The 19,640-nt window shown below is 35.4% G+C and overlaps 1 protein-coding gene across 30 annotated transcripts in view; it reads right to left on the bottom strand.

Annotated features, from left to right (window-relative positions):
* The window catches only part of KCNMA1 (potassium calcium-activated channel subfamily M alpha 1), a 529,533-nt gene that overhangs the window by 259,580 nt on the left and 250,313 nt on the right, over positions 1-19,640 (bottom strand). For all 30 annotated transcript variants that reach the window (XM_026850996.1, XM_026850999.1, XM_026851000.1 and 27 more), the window contains exon 3: positions 33-94. In XM_026850996.1, the coding sequence (XP_026706797.1) occupies positions 33-94 (62 nt within the window). The remainder of the gene's footprint in view (positions 1-32; positions 95-19,640) is intronic.

The raw sequence follows: 19,640 nt of genomic DNA, 5'->3' as shown, positions 1-19,640 counted from the left end.
TGCACAAAAGGAAAATGTACTAGAATACTCACTTTGACGAATCTATGAAGTATATTACAAGAGCACCAATACTAAGGGCGAAGACTAAGACAACCTACAAAAGAAAAGAGTCATAAGTTAACAGTGTTGAAGCGAAACATTTATTCTTTTACACGCAAAAAAAAAAAAAGACAAGGAAAATAAATTATAAACTAGTATTTTTATATTTCAGCTGTCATTTTCTTGAGAAAAACGATACCTTCTTGAATCTCAAATTCTATATATTATCATAGAATGCTTTCTTGCACTGAAGAAGAGACAAAAGTTGTATCCCAGCTCAGGGAAACTCAGTATACAATTAGGTCCCAGATTCTAACCTCTGCTAAACTATATTCTTTCATTTCAAATGGCGACAATCCTACTGCACTACACTACAGCTTTATCATAAGTAAGTTTCTGCTCATTGGTAGGTAAACAAAGAGTGATGACAGATGAGACTGAATTTCCATTTATATGCACAGTTGTGAAATCCACAGGGTAATTGTAAGACTATGTAAAAATATGTATTTACTCTTCAGTCCTGTCCACTGAGAATATAGTTAACTTTCAAACAGGTTAAAACAATAGCTTGATGCAGCAGGTCCTGATAAAATAAACAGATACCTCAAGCACCTTGCAGTCCCAATGTTTCCCCCCCTTTAAATCTGTTGAAGTTTTTGAACCAATAATTTTGTTTGGTCTAGCATCCAGCCTTTATTAACAAGGTAGAACTTGCTTTTCTGGCTAGTGCATCAGAAGCTGGATTAATCACATCTCCATCTGTCTCTAATTTCTTTTTTCTGGACATAAAGCCAATACAATTGTCTGTTCTACTGGCTCCCAAAGATTCTCCAATATTGTGGGAATATTTAGTTTCAGATTCTACCCAAAGTAGGTCTGCATCTACACAGGGGAGCACAACTGAAATTTCTGCATTCAAATTTTGGCTTGAGGCATCATGAAGTACATGATAGTTTGTGTACCCATTGCAGCTTAGATTTCCAATATCCTTACTCTAGGTTTCTGTCTCTTGAAGAATGCCATCCACTGGGCAATCCAGAATCTGAAAACATGAAACCAATAAGCTATTTTTTATATCTTAGACTGCAATTCTTCTGGAAGAAATCAGAAAAGATTCCTGTCTGCTGCACTGATAGGAAACAGATGGAAAATTATGTCTCCTGTAACTCATCTGATCTGCTGGTCTACAGAATCAAAACAAAATGTCCCATAGTCTATAAGTAGGCATGTCTCAACTAGCTGCTTAGAAGTGATGTCCCTTAAAATAAACCCAGAGAACTGATTGCTCAGAATTGGGTACACCAGGGTACTAAGGGGACATGCAGCTTCTCAAGCTGCCAGTTAAAATACTTCATAGGTCAGAAGTGGCTAAAATTTAAGCCATTATCTAAACAACTGCATGCGTGAAATAAACTAGTGGTGTCATCCAGTTCTGACTGAGCAGCTTTATTAATCTGAATGAATACTATAACTAATGCATACTACCACACTACTGCTACTTTCGCTGACAATCTCAGCTGTTCAAGCAACAAATAAACACTGAAACAAAAATTTCTTCATTAAATACAGGCTTCAGACCTCTTTCTGAAGCTGTCATTTTAGGAAGGAGCCTGACAGTCATAGTGCAAGCAATACAAGGGAACGTGTAATGTGTTAATTCTAAGTAGACTTACTGAGTTACTGAGTTTAGGTCTAGATTCAGATTACAGTCTTTGATAGATTGTCATTGGAGATAATACATATTTTCAGACTTAGAGGTATGAATATAGACAGACTGATACCCTAAATTTACCCCAACTAGAATCTAAGGGAGGAAAAATGCATACATTTATATGAAGTATTGCCTTTTTTGTTAACCAGGCCATGGGGAGAAGCTTGCCTACTGTTTATTATTCCAGTGCATTTGGCACAATATTGCTATTGCTACACATCTATTATAACTCCCCTCTTTCTGGAATGAAAGAATCTTTTAATTTATAATAACTTACTATTTGTTTAAGATTGAGAAATGTGAAGTCATATGCTAGCAGCTACACTGAATAAGCACTTAGTATCAAGTTAAAAGTCAACACCAATCTGATTAAAGGAAAGAGGGAGAAAAACATGGAATAGTTACTGTGTATTATTAAATTATAAAAAAAAAAATGTACAAATCCAGCCACAGAATTCAACAAAAGTGTACAAAACCTTTTTGAGGCAGGAGTCAGAGAAGCTGCAGATAAAATCCACTTAAAGAAAACTAAAAATGTTTTGCTCTCCACTGCTAGCAAGATGCTCCAGAAGAGCTTTGACTGCTCTGTTGCAGTCAAACTGCAATCAAAATTTATGCATCCATATTAAGGACAGAAAATTAAAACCCAAAACCAAACAAACACAAAAAAAAAAAAAACAAACACAAAAAAAAAAAAAAACACAAAAAAACAAAAAAAAACCACAACAAAAAAACCCAAACACCTAGTAATTTTAATAAGGATGTAGCAACATAATAAAACTGCAGGGAGCTATAGGCATTGAGGAAATACTCTCAGAATTAAGCCTTGACAACTGTAAAGGGGATCAGCACACCTTCCAGGACCGGACCTCTGTAACGAATGACAGTGATAATCCAACGGGTGGCACTGTTTCTCCTGCAACTGCAGTGAACTAATGTCCTGGCGCTGTTGAAGAAACGGGAAAATGGAAAGGCTGTTCACATTAGAGAGGAGGGCTACAGTTAGTAGAACCACAGTGAGTAATGCAAGTAAGGAATCTAGGGCAGGAACTGCAATCTCTCCCTTACCCTGTAATGAACGTTCTGTGGAACACGAAACAGAACTCACTGACATTTCAAAGGCGAATTCTTCCTTATACAATATTGAACTATCCAACATCATTAATACAAAATATCACGGAATTCAAGAGGTAAAGCAGGCAATAAAAAAAGGAATAGCTGTCTATTGTTATAATCCTCTCAACATTAAGTATTAAAATAAGAAGTACACAGTGAAAAGAAAAAACTTTCAGGAATCCTGTAACCCCTTACACTTCAGGTCACCAGAATTCTTATTTTATTATTTGATGACAATCTGTTGTGTATTGATCTTCAGAAATGTCTGTCTGAAACTTTCACTATCCTAAGGTTAATATATTTTAAGCAGTACAGCAGGCTTGAAAATTTAAGTTGTTCATTATTAATATTTTTAGAATTTCACTTAAGTTCTATATCCATACAGTAAATTCTGTTAATGCGGTACTCAGCTTTTTCATATGATGCTTAAAAAAAAGCTCTATTAGCTTTTATATTTCAAATTACTTAAGGAGAATACAAATTATTTCTTGTGACCATAAAGCTATATCTTCAAAGATCCACTGATTTTCAAACACTAATATCTTCATTAGTCAGATGTCAATAGCCTAAGGTTTCAACCTACTTTGAATGAAAATGTACGAAGTTTAAATATAAAAAACAAACTTCCTTTAACCATGAAAATGGAAATCAATTGTATTTCTTTCATAGACAAACAGAATTTACTTGTCTGAATTTATTAGGAATACAAACCTACATTTCTAAGGATACACCATCTGCAAATTAAATTTCAGATGTAGGAACTACTTAATCCTTGTTTGGCAATCCCAGCATTAATTTTCAGACTCTAGGATATGTACCAGCATCTATGCAATTATTGCAGTTTAACAAAAGTAAGACTTGAGCAAGTCTAGACCACAGAAGAGCCAAAATGGCTTACTTAAACTGATGTCTCATTAACTAATACCCTATATGCAAACAACAAAATTCAGAGAGCATTCCATGTAGGCAAAGCCATAAGTGGTAAGAAATTATGCACTGCAACTGATATAAACAGCGGAGCAATTAATATCTCTTAGGTTACTATAAATACAAATTAAGTAAATACTGTTTACTATAACAATATAGATTCTTGCTCTAAAAATCTGTTATCCACTCTTTTTTTTTTTTTTTTTTTGGTAGCACTTACTTCATTAAGATGTTTTTATTAATATTACCTTTGGACATATCACAGTGAACTAAAGCAGCTGCATGATGTTAATTATACAATTCATATTAGTTTATCCAAAAAATGGTCTTCAGAACTTCGTGATTTGTCAAGAAAAATAAAATGTTATATATATAGAGAGATATTTATAGCAATCAACAGCAAATTTCTATTTATAGACTTTTTACCCACTATAACCTGATACCCAGGAGGAAGGCAGCAGTGAGGATCTCTAAAATCAATCAGCAGAAGCTAGTACCACGTTCTGGGTGGAACTGTACACTGACTTTTCTCTGGGCTTAAACACATTGCCCTGTCTCCATTCCTTCTGCTTCTTTACCTGGACCCTCCCAGGGCAATGTATAAATAACTAAAACAACAAAGGCAAAAGTACAAAATATCCACCATCTACTCTATGAGGTCATTGTACTTCAGTTAGGTTTGCAAGATCATATTTCTTACTAATGAAATGTTCTCTTAATATCTTCCAGAACAACTGCATACAATGCCAGCTTCAACTATCTAACCATGTAGTTGTGAGCCACCTTACAAAAGCAAACCAGGAAATGCCAGAAAATGGAGGCTGAAGTGGGTGAATAGAAGAAAACTAGAGTTATAAAGTAATAAAAAGACAAAATAAGATTCTATCCTGTTCCTACCAGCAATAAATAATAAAAAGTTAAAACAAGGATTCAAAGAATCTGGGAAATTTCCTGTTGTTTACCTTTTATTCACAAATATAAGGAAAGAGATTTACAGTTCATATACTCCCTGTATCAGAGCCATGCTTGATGGAACATAATACTGTGAAGAAGCAGCAGCAATATATGCATTGGTTCTCAAGCAAGTACAGACAAAGTGAAAATTCTACAGTCAGCACCTGCTGTTAATGACAGGATACATGCTAACAGCTATGAATCTTAAGGGATGTGTCTGCTAGGTAGTATGCTAGCTAGCAGATGTGTCTCAGTGCCTTACCGATCCTGCCATTTTGCATGCAGAAGAGGAGGCAGGTGGTGCAGGTGAAAAAGAAAAACAACAAACAAACCAACCCCAAATCCACACTTCTACTCCTTCTTTCACACTTTGAATGTCAGCTAGGATTTAACATCCAATTCCACAGAAGGAACTAAGCACCTCCAAGCTAGACAGTGAGCAACTCCATCCTTCAGGGAAGTCAGAAAAGGTTCAAGAGCACGCAGCTCTGAAGAGCCTTTACTAACACTTAGTTTTGAGCCTGAAGCAATTAAAGTAATAAGTACAAGCTCTGCAACTTTGATAAAACTTCCCAGAAACACCGTTTTGAAAATGTTTGCATGCAAGTTATTCCTTTTCAATTACATTTTATGCTTTTTTATTTCGTTTACCTTTATTACACAACAAGGATTTAACTAAAAACATTAATTAACTATAAAGCCAACAGTACGTAAATTAGTCATCAACACACATTAAAAAGAATACTGAAAACTCTGGCAGCTTTATGAGATTTTGCACTATATAAATTTTCCCCCTCAGCAAAGCTTGCATAGACTTACCATTTACCAAGAAAAGTTGATCCAAAAGAGGAGGTGAAGGGGAATGAGAAATTACTATTTGATAAACCACTAGGCAGTAAGGTCTCTGTGTAATTCTCTATGAAAATGCATAGCAAGGATTTATTTTTTAAAATAAAAGTCAGCAGTAAAGTAGGTCAGCATAGCTCTCAACGATGATCATGAGCAATCAGAAGACTTGGTTATTATCCCTAGTTCTGCCACTCATATGGTATGTGACCTAAGCATATTACTTGACCTCTCCAGGCTTCCAATTCTCCCTCTTTCTTTCAATTGGCAAGGATACTGCATGTCAACTCATTAGGGCAACATCTGTCTTTCATTACAGGTGTTTGCAATGGATCTAGCACAGCTGAGACCTCTACTGCTGTCACAATAATAAAAAGCCTGAGTAAGACACTATGTAACAGTGTCACACCACTCTCTATGAGAGCAAAGGGACTTTATTATTTATTAAAGCATTTTATTTAAATGGAAAGGCATTACTATCACTTTGTAAAATAAACTTCTTGTTTATCTTTCTGGAATTACATTTTTGGTCCCATTAAGCTACTACCCATTATAGTATGGTTTTAATTTATTGCTGACACTAAAATTATATATTTATTGTAAATATATCTTAAAATACACAATTCATATTTAATGCATCTCTTTTTACAGACTTCTGTAACAGTGATAAGAAATATAGTAACAAAATTGCTGGGAGAAAAAACAGATACAGTAGATACAGAAGAGTTACCAAAAAGAGAAAAAATAGCCACATCTTCAGTTCCCACATATTGAACTTATGCATCAGAACAGTAACTTGAGTATTATCTGAAAGGTACAAGTAAGATGCATGGTAACAGCCTAAATCACTGTGAGCTTACCTAACTATTCATAAATGTAGTAAGCAATTAAGGTAACAGGTCACAGGGAGTAGATTACATGACACCTCTGAATAAAACCACACAAAACAGAATTAGGAAATTCTGCCTGTCTGCCATCAGTTGCACTTTATTTCTTATCCAGTGAAAAATTCAACTTTCTTACATGCACTTTAACAGACTACCTCTCATTTGAGCAGACTGTTTGAAATTAAGAAGTCATTCTTATTAAAGGGTTGCTGTGGAATCAAAATTTAGGAATTTAAGTTAGAGTAAAACATCAGATTCCAAAATATGAAAAATCAAAGCAGGAAATAAACCAGAGAAAATTACTATCTTAATGTATTTTTGTTTGCCACACACATTCCCAATCCCATTTGAGGAAGAATTTTAAAACAGAAAATATCTTTGCTATGTCCTGTTCTGTGCATGTTTCTAATACTTGTTGATATTTCAGCTTTATTGTCCTTTCTTTATACAAAGTGATTTTTTTCTGTCAACTTTTCACTGACATACCAACAATAAAATGAAAATTTCTGTTCAATCCATAAACTTGATAAGACTGAGATTTTCTAATTAGTGAAAAAATACAAGACAAAAAGACCCATCTGTTAACAGTGCTCTGTATCTTGAAGTTAATTAGGTTTGCTGGGAGAGTGCCTGACAATATGACCAATTAAAGTGTTTGCAACTTTTCCAATTCAGTATTTAATTTCATTAGTCAAAAAAATAGCAGCACTTTCTATCACAATGTGCCACTTTCTAGAGCTAAATGCATAGCATTATATGTATATAAATATGTATGTGTGTACATACATATATACTGTTTGTTTGTTTTTCCCTCCAGCCTAATAGATTCTTCCTTCTGATTATCTAGCAGTCATCCAAATCACCTCCCATTAAGGTCAACAAAAATAAATTCACCCTTTGTATATTGGTAAAAGCATATCACCCAGTAGCTGCATGACTAGCTCTACAGTCACACTGAGCAGAGCAGTTACATTATGAACAGTTATCTATAAAATATCCTTCCACTTATCAACATTCTCATTTTCAAGTTCCTCACAGACTGACTGTAGATAAGGACCTACAAAAATATCAATTTAGGGAAAAGAGTAACTGACCCATTGAATGATCAAATCAGGCTAACTGAAAAGAAAACTAGTTCAACCACAAAACCACGCGAAGGGAAAAGAACCCAGCTCAAGAGCATGGTCTTCCTACCATATGTAACACAGCAGGAGATCAGCACTCATAATGATGCTTGATTACTCACAGTCCCGTCCCCAGTAGTAGGCCGGGGGAAAGCCTCTGCTTATTTGTCATGCCCTGAAATGCAGTAGTACATGGTAATATTCTTTTTTTCTATATCCCTATGTTTCAGTTGTGACAGAAGACTTTTTATCTCCAGATGAAGAATTGGAACCAAATAACTTCAGGTAGAATCTTAGTTTTAATAATACCTCTGGATAAAGAAAGTGATCAAGGTAAGCAAGATGAAGAAGAAAGCACAGACTCTTGCACTTTCTGGTACAGTGACTACAGAAAAAAATCTCCACCTGTGCATGGAACATCTTGAAAAGAACAAAAGTGCAGTAAATTTTGAAAAGAATAACAGAGACAAGACATTGCCCTAAAATCATAAAAAGAATCTGTATAATTGGAAAATAATCTAACTACAGTGGTCCAACATCAGGGAAATTAATCACCTGAACAAAGAGGAAATCAAATAAGGTATATACCTGTAAAAAGTAATAATTTGCCAACAGTTAACCCACCCCTGTATCTGGAATACCACAATACAGAACTGAAAATTAGATTTAAAAAAAAAATATATATATATATATATATATATATAGGCAAATACCATCTCTTTAAATTAAGCAATTTTCTATTTAAGTGGTATTTGTTTAAAACAAAAATAAACCCAAACCCATGCAAACTAATTTCACAGCTGCTTTTCTCTTTAATTCAGTATACTGTACTCCTCACAGGTTCCCATCAGCAATCTGTTAATTGAACAACATAAGACCATCCCTTTCAGTGTTCAAGGCCAGGCTGGACGGGGCTCTGAGGAACCTGCTCTAGTGGAAGGTGTCCCTGCCCATGGCAGGGGGGTTGGAACGAGATGATCTTTAAGGTTCCTCTTAAACTATTCTATGATTCCATGATTCTGTAAGAGAACATCCAAGAAAATGTCAAGGAAAAAGTAAGATGCAAACCAAAGAATGGTGGTAAAAATTCCAGAAAATAATAACATAATAAAGAAAATGCTGTGTCTTTTAAATGTTGAAATCAGAAATGGATTTCTGGAGATAAGGGTTTGGGGTAAGAAACACTATCAAGTGCTCTCAGGAACAAAAAATGCTGCAAATGTGGACCTTCTGAGAATTTAGGCCTGATCCTGCAATCCATAGTGTGTTGTTACAGTATTATACATAGAAACACTGCTCCTAAAGGAACTTCAAGCTTTATTACCATGTCATAAGAAATTACTACAGGGAACAAAATTTCTTTGTGCATGGATCACTCCAAGGATTACATTTAATGAAATAATTTACCTTACACATTCAAATTAATGCTAGATTGTATGGGAGATAAAAGGAATCCTCACATTCCTCAGTCATTTGGACATTAGTGTGACATGCAACCTACATGAGAGACAGTCACATCAGTAAGTGTTGAAAGAGGAATTAGAATGGACTAATTAAAAGAGGCTACATCCTTTTGCTAAGGTTTTATGATTGAATGGGTTGGGTAAATTCATTTACTCGGATTTGTTGTTACTATTCCTAAATTTTCAAATAGCAAAACTCCACAAACACAGAAAAAATTACCTCCTTTTTTCACTTATTTAGGTTCTGAGTCACAAGGACTCACATGTACAGCAAAGGGGGATGCAGCTGTGGAATTATTCTCTGAAAAAATGGAAAGCACCTGGCTTCAGTAAAACCTTGTGAAATTCCATTTAAGAAAAAGATTGAATGAAGAAGAAATGGTCAAATAACTCAGCATACAAAAAAGCATGAATTGCTTGTCAAGGAGTGTACTTTAAAACAGTATGAAAACAAGACACAGTCTTCAGAAGGGAAAAGAATCACTTCTAAATGCATCTGATTAAATGCAAGAACAGTTTTCTGGTGCACTACTCAACCTTACAGCTCTCATCTTCCACTTAGCATTACCTAATGTGGTGGGTTTTTCTTAAATCTTTTGTAATATAAAGATAATTTCCAGAATTGTAATATTTCCACTTCTGTTTCCAGAACAAAGATAGAGTATAACAACTGCTGATACCTGCAAATGAATGAAGCCTTGTGTTCATTGCTCAAGTTCTACTATAAGTCTAGGAAAATCCATAGCTCTTTCACAGTCTTCTAAAGAGAGCTAGCCATCAACATGACTTTTTAACAGGGACTATACCTTCAGAGATTCACATGAGGATTTTCAGGAGCTTGCTGTAGCTCAAGTCATATTGTCTACTCACTGATTAGGCAGATTACTGTCAACTACATCAGAAGCTTTCTTGTGGCAATTAAATAAAATATCAAACTCTGAACACTGGGGAACAAAATCAATGTGAGAAAACCATACTAAATAGGAAGGGGAAAAACTATTGTTGATGAAGTTTAACAACACAGTATTTTTGAAAGTCACCTTTGTAAGCATGTTTTTCCTCCCTTTTCTCCGGCATTGTTTGTCCTTCAGTCATTTTGCCAAAATTGATAGCATTGACTGATAGCCACAGGAAAACATCTCTCATACCAATCTGCTGAAAAACTACTTTTTTGATCATTAGGAATAAATCTAAACCTACTTCATCATCCAGCTTTATATGAGAATTTGTGAAAACAAAAAGCTGCCTTAGTGTACAAAATAAAACAAGAGAGAGAGCAAGTCTGAGCAGTGACTGTCAATTGTAGCACTAACTAAATTTTAGTTATTGTACAGACTTAAGATGTCTGATAATTTTATACAAGAGCATATACTTCAACTTATCTGAAAACAGAAAATAAAACCACCATAATATTTTTACAGAGTCTACTTTGAAGCATAATTCTAATCAGAACTCTTAATCTCCCATGGCAACGTAAATATAAACAATGTGAGCTCTTTTGGTTTTAGACAAATATGAACTGAGAAGCCTGCCAATTAATTGACACAGTCATTAATCATAAGATATGTTATCTCTACATGATTAGATAATAAAGTTTAGCAATTTCACTGGAGCAGCTAAACCTAAAGCAAACAAATGTTCAGGGTTGTGGTGATCTTGGTTTATGGGGAAGCATTCACCCATGGTAAGAAAGCCATTTTCAATGGGCTTTGAAGTAAATTGAACAAATGTCAATATTATGGTTTCTGCTCCTTCAAAAAACATGAGCATAAATTTTCCTTATATTGTATATAAAATCTGCGGAAGTATAGTTATATGCTTCTACAGGTGAAATCTTGATTCATGATTTGGTGCAAGGCTGCACTAGTACATGGAGGTTTCCTTACACCACTATTTCAGAGAAAGGCACGGAAGCACTGATATCATCAATTACAGGCATTGATGATTTCCGTACTGTCATCATCAAGGAAATGCTGATGGCATGTTGTGAGTATTGTTAATCTGGAATTATGATGCAACATCACATACCAAATTATGAGAAAGTCACATGAGGTATGAAATGGAATCAATGATTTCCAACTATCACTAAAGACCAATTCAGAAAACAAATGATATAGCAAGCAGTGATACAGACAATGATGTAGCAAGCAAAAGTAAAAAGTTATTTTTACACCACAAACCTTTACTTGTGAATATTTTCTGGTTTTTGAGGGATAAGAGAGCAGTTTCTCTGTAAGGATGCAAAGACTGATTTATTCAGCAAACTCCTTTCCTGCAGATGAGTTTTTGTGTGTTGCTCTGTGGGTATAATTCTAAAACTGAAAGCTTTTTTTAGGAGCCTTTTTAATGTGGTTTAAAGATAAAATTATATAATCATATGATTAAAGGCTGGCAGAACCAACTTCCAGTGTAACTCTCTAATAGTCTTGTTTACTACCCTTGCTTTTAAAAAACATACAGCCATGACCACTAAATCTGGCCTTGAAACCAACTGTTACCTCAGGTGGCCTTTTCTCTTGCTAGGGATAACACTATGTCAGATGCTTTAACTTTCACCCTCTGGTGGTGTGGCTTTTGTTGTTCTTTTTACATAACATGGAGAGTGTAATTTAGATAGCTTTTCAAAGTCATCCCTTCTTCTGGGTACATAGTCTTTGCATCTTTACCTGGCTTTGCCAGCCTATGGTACCTCCTAACAGCACCCTTATTCTCCTTACAGATGCCCTCTTTAGGGTGGAGACCTAAAAAACTGACTGTCTTCCTGCATGCTTTATACTGTCTCTTGTGAAGGTCTGAGACTGTAAGAGTACTGAGTTTCATACATGAGTCGTCTTCTTCACAGACATAAAAAACAGAGGGTGGAGAATGAGGAACATACAACTTCAGCCTATGTTCTATCTCATAACTGTCAGTTGGTAAATAGTTTTTCCCTTTTTCTGAATGTTTGCTTCAGCCTGGCTATATTCTGAGGAGCTACAAGAGCATTTATTCTGAAAAATACCAAGACCCAAAACTGGACAAACTGCCAGGTAATCACATACCTATCCTGACCAAAGAGCTCCGTGTTCTTTACGTTACTATGCCATTTTAGTTCACATTTTAAAATATCATGGGATGGGCAGAATTTTGAAGTACATACTGGGTTTTAAGGACTTTTAAGTGTTGCAAGACAAAAATTCTATCTTGCATGTACTACATAAAATCTAGCAGCAAACTTTGTAAAACTCAAAGGGTTTTTCTCTGAATGAGTAGTGCATAATCTGACTGAGATTCTGGCCAGGAAAATTATGCCACTGAAGAATAAACCTTCTTCTTTCTCGCTCTTTTTTTTTTTTTTTTTAATGTGCTTTCCTTCCCTCCCTCCTGAAACATTACTTACTATTGATCTCTTATACAGTTTCAGTCCTATGTTGCTTTATTCAAAAAATGTTTTATTTTAAAATAAGTCACCCTTCTAGAATCTATTCTAGAGCAGAAAATTTGAAGGCCAAATGTGGGGAAATTACCTCTTTAACACGTTTTTTAGCTGTAACAACAATTTAGTCTGGGAAAAGAAGTTTCTCTCTCCCAGATGCAGGCCCAGCTCCTTTCCTCCACTACACTGTACCACCAAACCCACTTCCTTGATGCTCAGCCTCCCCAAAGACAGTGCTGTGCTCTTTTGGTGAACAGTAGAGGAAAATGTGGCAAGTGAAAGAAAAGGAGCACCAGTGGTGGGTGGGCAATTTGTTTTTGTATAAAACCAAAATCCCATCAATCCCTGGGCTCTTCCAAAGACCACCCTCCTCCACTGAACCAACTCGCTGTACCTACACTGCCCTTGCACAAGACCAAAAAATGGAGAAAGAAAAACAAAACAAAACCAAAAACCAAACAAGAAGAGAATCAAATGTAGTCCAATGACACTTGAAAAATGCTTACACCAAATCTGCAAATGAGAAATATTTATAGTCTGGTGATGACACTGCACAAGAACAAACACTATCAAGTCCTAATTCTAACAATTTACTTTCTGAACACCTTGGCTGACATGCTTTGTCTCTGACTCTCAGACAGAGGTAGAAGAAAGAGCTTTCAGCATTCAGAATTTCAAACATTAAACTAAAATTTCTTTTGCTAACTGTCTAAAACATCAGAATGCCTCTCTGATCAAAACAATCTTACAACAAAGACCTGTGTAAAAGCATGCCAAGGAAACTGAACACTGCTGACTCAGAAAGGAAGTCCACTTACTGATTCATTAACATGACTGCCAGCAGCACTGATGTAGTCCTTGGAGATCTCTTGTTCAAGCAGTTTCTCAATTCATAGTTTGGTTTCTTACCGTGGATCCAGGTATATTCAACACCAGAAAGACCAAACAGACATCCACATCTACTTACATACCTGATTTTAAAACTGCATCTTTTTCTTAACTACAAGAGCCATAGTAGGATGTCACTTATAACAAGAACATGCTGCAGGGCTGTTCCATGATGTAAAACACAGCCAGGAGGACAGAATGGGTGACACAGAGTTCCCACTGACAAGGCAACCCTGAGACAGGCACTTTGCCACTGACAGTGGAGTTATAAACTGCACATTAACAGAGCAAGCTATCTTATTTTTGTTCCAGTTCCTTGGTGGATTAGAAGTGAATGTCCACTGTACTGAATACACACAGCACCTGTTTAGATTGTGTTGACTTTGACTGCTTTATATGTGTTCCCAGAACAAAGCCCTTTGTGTGACTCAACAGAACTTAAGCACAGTCCCTTGGAGGTAATTAATTATATGAAAAAATAAAATACTAAACTAAACTAGTTGAATATCATCTTATTAATAATTTAAATTTATTAAACATTTTTATGGGAAAAGTAAAACAAAAATTAAATAGATGCATAAAGATAACATAAGCAAACCCCATCTTCCTCTCCTTATCCAAAAAGAAGGTTGCAAAAAATCAAGACCTCCAATGCCCTTCAAAAATGTAACATTTTATAAGAATCATACACTTCTAAAGCAAAGACTTTATTGTATAGAAATATAACAGCTATCAGATAAAAATTTCCTCCCAATTGCCCCAGAATTCTAAATTTATATCTAAACCTTCATTTAACAGTGTAACAATTTTAATTTCTCATTAAAAGTTTTTTGATGCCCTGCAAACAATAGAAGTCAGTATATTCACTTATGTTCAGTTCATGTTTTGAAAAGGTTTCTTCAAGACCATAGAGGCTAGAAACTTACTGTGTTAAAACTAGAGTTTGTGGAGAGCATTCTGCTACCCAGGAAAGAAATTAAAATTGACAGTGCCCATTCCAAAAAGCAGCTTTTTTTCTTTTGGAATTTTATGAAAAAATTCCTGGATTTTTTTCTTCCTGCAATCCAAGAGGTACCGAGTGATCAAAGCTCAAATCCATTTAAAATTATAAAATTCTCTGTCTGTTAGTTTGAAAAAAAAAACTTTTTTATATTAAGGTGCCAAGATTCTTGAAGGAGCTCTTCTAGCAGTTGTAAAAGCAGCTGAGTGTGCCTAAGTTACTATGTTTGAGAAAGCCATAAATTCTTCATAAACAAAGATATCTTGGAGCTACTGCATTTACATCTCCTTTCAACAAAAGGATTAAATGCAGATTAGGAGCATTTGAGCTAAATTCTTATCAAGAGGTTTGATGAACTTGCAGAAACATTTCCCTCCTCCATAAATCCCTAGGAACACTACAGCTGACCAATATAATCATAACTATGTTCAGTAAAATAAGTATAATTATTAAAGAAAAACAAACAAATAAAACTAATTTCTTATGTGTTACTTGCAGTCCACTCCTGACAGTACCACTTACTGGTAGTTTATTAGTCTTGCTAAACTGTATCAGTTTTGTCTGTAATTTCAGTTTATGTTTCTCTGTCCAGAGACATGATAATATAAACATCTTAGAGTTAACAAAAAAAAAAACCCGAAAACTAAAAACCAAAACCCAACCATCACTACAATGTTTTACAGCCCATCTAGTTATAAATTGGAGGTAATAAAATTTAACCACAGTAAATCATTTTAATGGTTGAAATACATGAGTTTAATGTGGAGAATCCTCACTGTTTTTAAAATGTATTATCTTGAGGATAATTTGAATATAGACTTAGGCCTGGTAAATGTTTTGGAATCTGTGTTATTCACAATATTGTTTATTACATGTTAAAAAGCTCGTGAACTGGAACATCATCACCTGCTTTTACAGGATTGTTTAGTCTTCATGGTGCAGTCTATTCAATAATTTAAAAACAAAGCAGACATTTTAGAACTATAAAATCCTCTGGAAAAATTACCACATTCAAAATTTACCACCAGGTGAACTGTGTGCTAAATTTATAGCAACATCTATGTCCTCCCACCACAGTAAATTAGTGGCAAATGGCTGCAGTTTTTTGCAACACTTGAATAAAGAATAACAATATATACCCTAATAATAAAGTACAATGAAATTTAGGATATCTAAAGCCTAACAATAATGTCAAACTCTTCACGATAAAAACAACTCTCAAAATATATTGCTTCACATGATCCATATCTTTCTAAAGAGGTCAATGACCCAAAAAAATGGAGAAGAATAAGCACAAAGATATGTCAGGTTGCAGTGATAAATTTGTACTTCTCATAAATACCAAAAAATGAATAATGCTTTAATACATATGAATGTATATGATGATTGTATATGATCAACTGGTCCTCCTGGAAATTTTCAGACAAAAGAGGTTGTTTTGCTGATTAAGGATACCAATTAAACCCAGACACCAGAGTGAAAAGAGTAGGCGTATTTTACTGGTGATAACCAAATAATGTAACAGTGTAATACAGAAAACATGCAGTAAGAAAAAGCAGAATAGTGCACTTAAAGCAGCAAACAGGAAAATACAGGGTAATGCCTTAAATCATTACTACACGAGAGAGAGAATGGAGATTAAGAAAAATCCATCACAACTTGCATATATTACCATCATGCAGATCCGCAGTTGCTGGGGAGCCCCGGATACAGCAAGGGTTTGGAGAGCCTGTCCCGGCAAGTGGGAAATCCAAGTGGTGCATCCACCCGTAGGTGAGGCTTCCAAAGTCGCTGTGAGTGGGCCCAGCCTTATATACCAGAGCTCGACAGGCCAGAATAGCTGGCACCTTTGTTTCGAGCGGAAAATTTCTGGTTTCATTCTCCTGTTGGATTCCACCCAAAGCCTGGCCAGGGCTCGGGGTGGGGGGGAGACCAAGGGAGTTTCTAACAAGGAAGTTTCTAATTAGTTTCTAACAAGTAGTTTCTAACTACTTGAATTCTCAGCCTTGAACAAGGCCAAACAAGGGAAGTTGGATACATTCTCTCCTCACTGCTGATTATATTTTGTCTAAGCTGCATCTTTCACTAGCGAGTTTACATACTTTGTTAACAATTACACACTAAGTTAGCAGCTTCAGCTTGGGGCCTGTTGTTCAGGCTTCAGTACTTCGATGCTTTAGCACTTTTCACATCAGCATAAGTGCGTTGTTATAACTTAGTACAATACCTACTAGCACAATGGTTTCAGTTATAAAATATACAGGATTCATCTATAGGTCAACTCTAGCTTGGGCCAGCTGTCCAAGCCTTAGCACTTCAAAGGTTTGTTTATGTTAAAAAGAATTATATTTCAAGAAAAAAAAAATCAATTAAGACTTCAGGGGAAGCATACATATAGATACAAGAATTTCATCAGAGACGCAAAGTCCATCTGTTTCAGAACAGCCAATGGTCAGCGGGAAGCGTATTTACCTAAGATGCATGAGACTTTTGCTATTGTTGTTTAAATCAGATTAGGGTGTTAAATCTCAGTCTTTGAACATGAGAACCTCCACTGCATCTCTCTCAGTTCTGCTCATCTGATATGTTATATTTTGTGTAAATAATTAAATATCCTTTGGACAAGGAACATGCCACATCTCCCACAAGCAAGTTAAATGTTATAATTAACTGCTCCTAAGAGTTCTTCTTACAGTCTCCTGTCTCCGTCACTCTCCTCTCTCAGTCTCTCCTTTTAGTCTTGAATTATTATTTTCAAGTGATATGGTTTATCACAAAGCATACTGAAAATTTTGCAGAACTGGTCAACTCTTTACTACACACATTCTAGCTTCTTACCTTTTTGGTTTTTGGGTTGGGTTTTTTTTCTCCACAGACAACATTTAGCTTAGGACATCTTTTACTTATTTACTGCTTAGAGTTACTATGAAACTGATCTGTGGAAAGATACATCCCTAGGGACAGTGCAAAGGTAACTTCTTACAATTAGTCTATTATTAGATAGGGGGAGTTGCATAATTCAGGTGTAAACGTCAGTAGGGACTGCTGTGAATTTCACATGTTACAGTCTTGTGCAAGATATGAGTTTTATCAAGTCATTTATACCTTTGGTCAAAAATGTCTGAACATATTTAGTATACCTGCTTCAAGGACTCAAGCTGCATTAAAAGGCAGTTCTGTTTCAGGGAAGCTAATGCTGAGCCTTAGGTGTCCTGACTTTAAGGCCAAATTCTGGATTTCAAACCACCTCTGTCCACATGTATGAAAGGAAAGATTATGTTTTGCTTCTCTCATAAATTTCTGAACTAACATTACTAGTTTGTTTAAATTCAGTTTTCAAATATATGTGAATGTATACCTACTTTACTCTTTCATAAATGTAGATCTTTATGCAATCTCTTATTTTGATGAAGTTAGATAACAACCAGCAAAGAGTAATTTGTGGTCACTATGTAAAAGATGACAGGAAGAAACAGTTATTTTCTTTTTTTAAAGTTGCCAGTTCTGCTCATTTATCTGGTTTTGGCAATGAACCATATTAATTTCTGCCAAGGAAAATATAAGCCCTGATATTGTGCTGAAGCTAGCAAATTATGTAGGACTTTATTTCATGAAAGGAAATTGCAACAAAACTGCCAAAAACCCAACAGTGATCCATTACCCATCAAACGACAGTCAGTTTAAGCCCAGCTCAATTTACTATGCAACAAATTGAGGAGTCTAATGCCTTCAGCATTAAGCTTTGATAAGTAGTTGTCCATTTTAATTATATTTGTGCAAACTGTATTATTTGGCTGGTTACAGGGTTTGAATTTTTGTGTTTTCTTTACACAGTCAAATTTATTTTATGATATATCTCCTCCATCAAAAGAGATTTATTAAGTAAATCAAATCGCTTGAGACAAAATTCTTGGAGTGTCAAATTTGACATTAAATTTTATAATCCAAAGAATAGCATAGTACCTTCACCACTCAATAATCTCCTTTTCCGACACTTCAATAGAGCTTCTACAAGGAAAGAGAAGGGGGGGTGGGTGTGTGTGTGAAGCAGTTTCACACCACAGAGAATCAAAATTAAAGGGAAAAAAGGGGCCTGTAGTGATAGGACAAAGCATGAGTTTTAAACTGAAAGAGGGTAGATTTAGATTAGATATAAGGAAGAAATCCTTTACTGTGAGGGTGGTGAGACACTGGAAGAAGCTGCCCAAAGAACTTGTGGCTGCCTCCTCCCTGACAGTGTTCAAGGTCAGGCAGGATGGAGCTTTGAGCAACCTGGTCTAAGTGGAAGGTGTTCCTGCCGATGGCAGGGGGGTTGGAACTACATGAACTTTAAAGGTTCCTTCCAACACAAATCATCCTGTGAGTCTATGATTCTAAATGTTCATTATCTTCCATTAGTTATAAAGCCACAGTAATTTTTTAAAAAAAAAGCTTTACTATTCCAGTTAGCTACTAAATCTGTCCCAAGAACCAAGATAAAAGCACAGCAAGCAGAGGTCTAAAATCAGTCATATTATCATAATGTTTAAATCATTTTAATTTGGTCTTGTTTTGGTTTTTTGGAGGTTTTTTTGATTCTTCTTCAAGGACAGTGAGTATGCCTTTTTATGGAGAAGCAAGAACACATGAAAACTTACTCCTCTCTCCTTTATCTTTATCCAGCTAACTGCTGATCCTCAGCCTCAGTGGAATCTAGATTTCTCAGTTTCACTGTACAGCATTACTGACAGCAAAGGATTATTTCAGAATGCATTAAATCACATTAATAACTAATACATTCTAAATAGATGAAGTAAATAATATGGTATCAAAATAAGCAAAGGAAAATAAAGGCTGACTATCAGCTAAACACTAAGTTCTATTGATCTGCACAAAGAATCTAAAGGGAAGCGATGCTACTCCCATCGTAAGTACTTTCAGCTTGAAACAAACTAATTTTTGCTTATGTAAACCAGATACTTGCAGTCTAAATACTTTAGAGAAGTTCTATCAGAGAGTCAAAGAACATGTATGTGTGGGAGTAGCAACATGATTAGCTAGTGCACAACTGAGACTTGGCTAGCAAAAGCTTTCCTTCAATGGCCCAACAAATTAAAGGTACACCAAACTATTGGTTGTTAATTCATGTGTCCCCCAGTAGCACCGGATTTTACACAGAATTCATGCTTTCTATTATATGTGGGTTTGTTTTTCATTTAATTTATGAAAATAGTGTGGACATTTTTACCTAGGAAGTATATTTAATAAACTATAAGCTGTATTTATATATA

The sequence above is a fragment of the Athene cunicularia genome (genome assembly GCF_003259725.1).
Source record: "Athene cunicularia isolate RWA chromosome 6 unlocalized genomic scaffold, athCun1 chr6_part1, whole genome shotgun sequence".
NCBI classification, from domain to species: domain Eukaryota; kingdom Metazoa; phylum Chordata; class Aves; order Strigiformes; family Strigidae; genus Athene; species Athene cunicularia.
The sequence above is the reverse complement of the archived record's forward strand: the minus strand, read 5'-3'. Positions and strand labels throughout refer to the sequence as shown.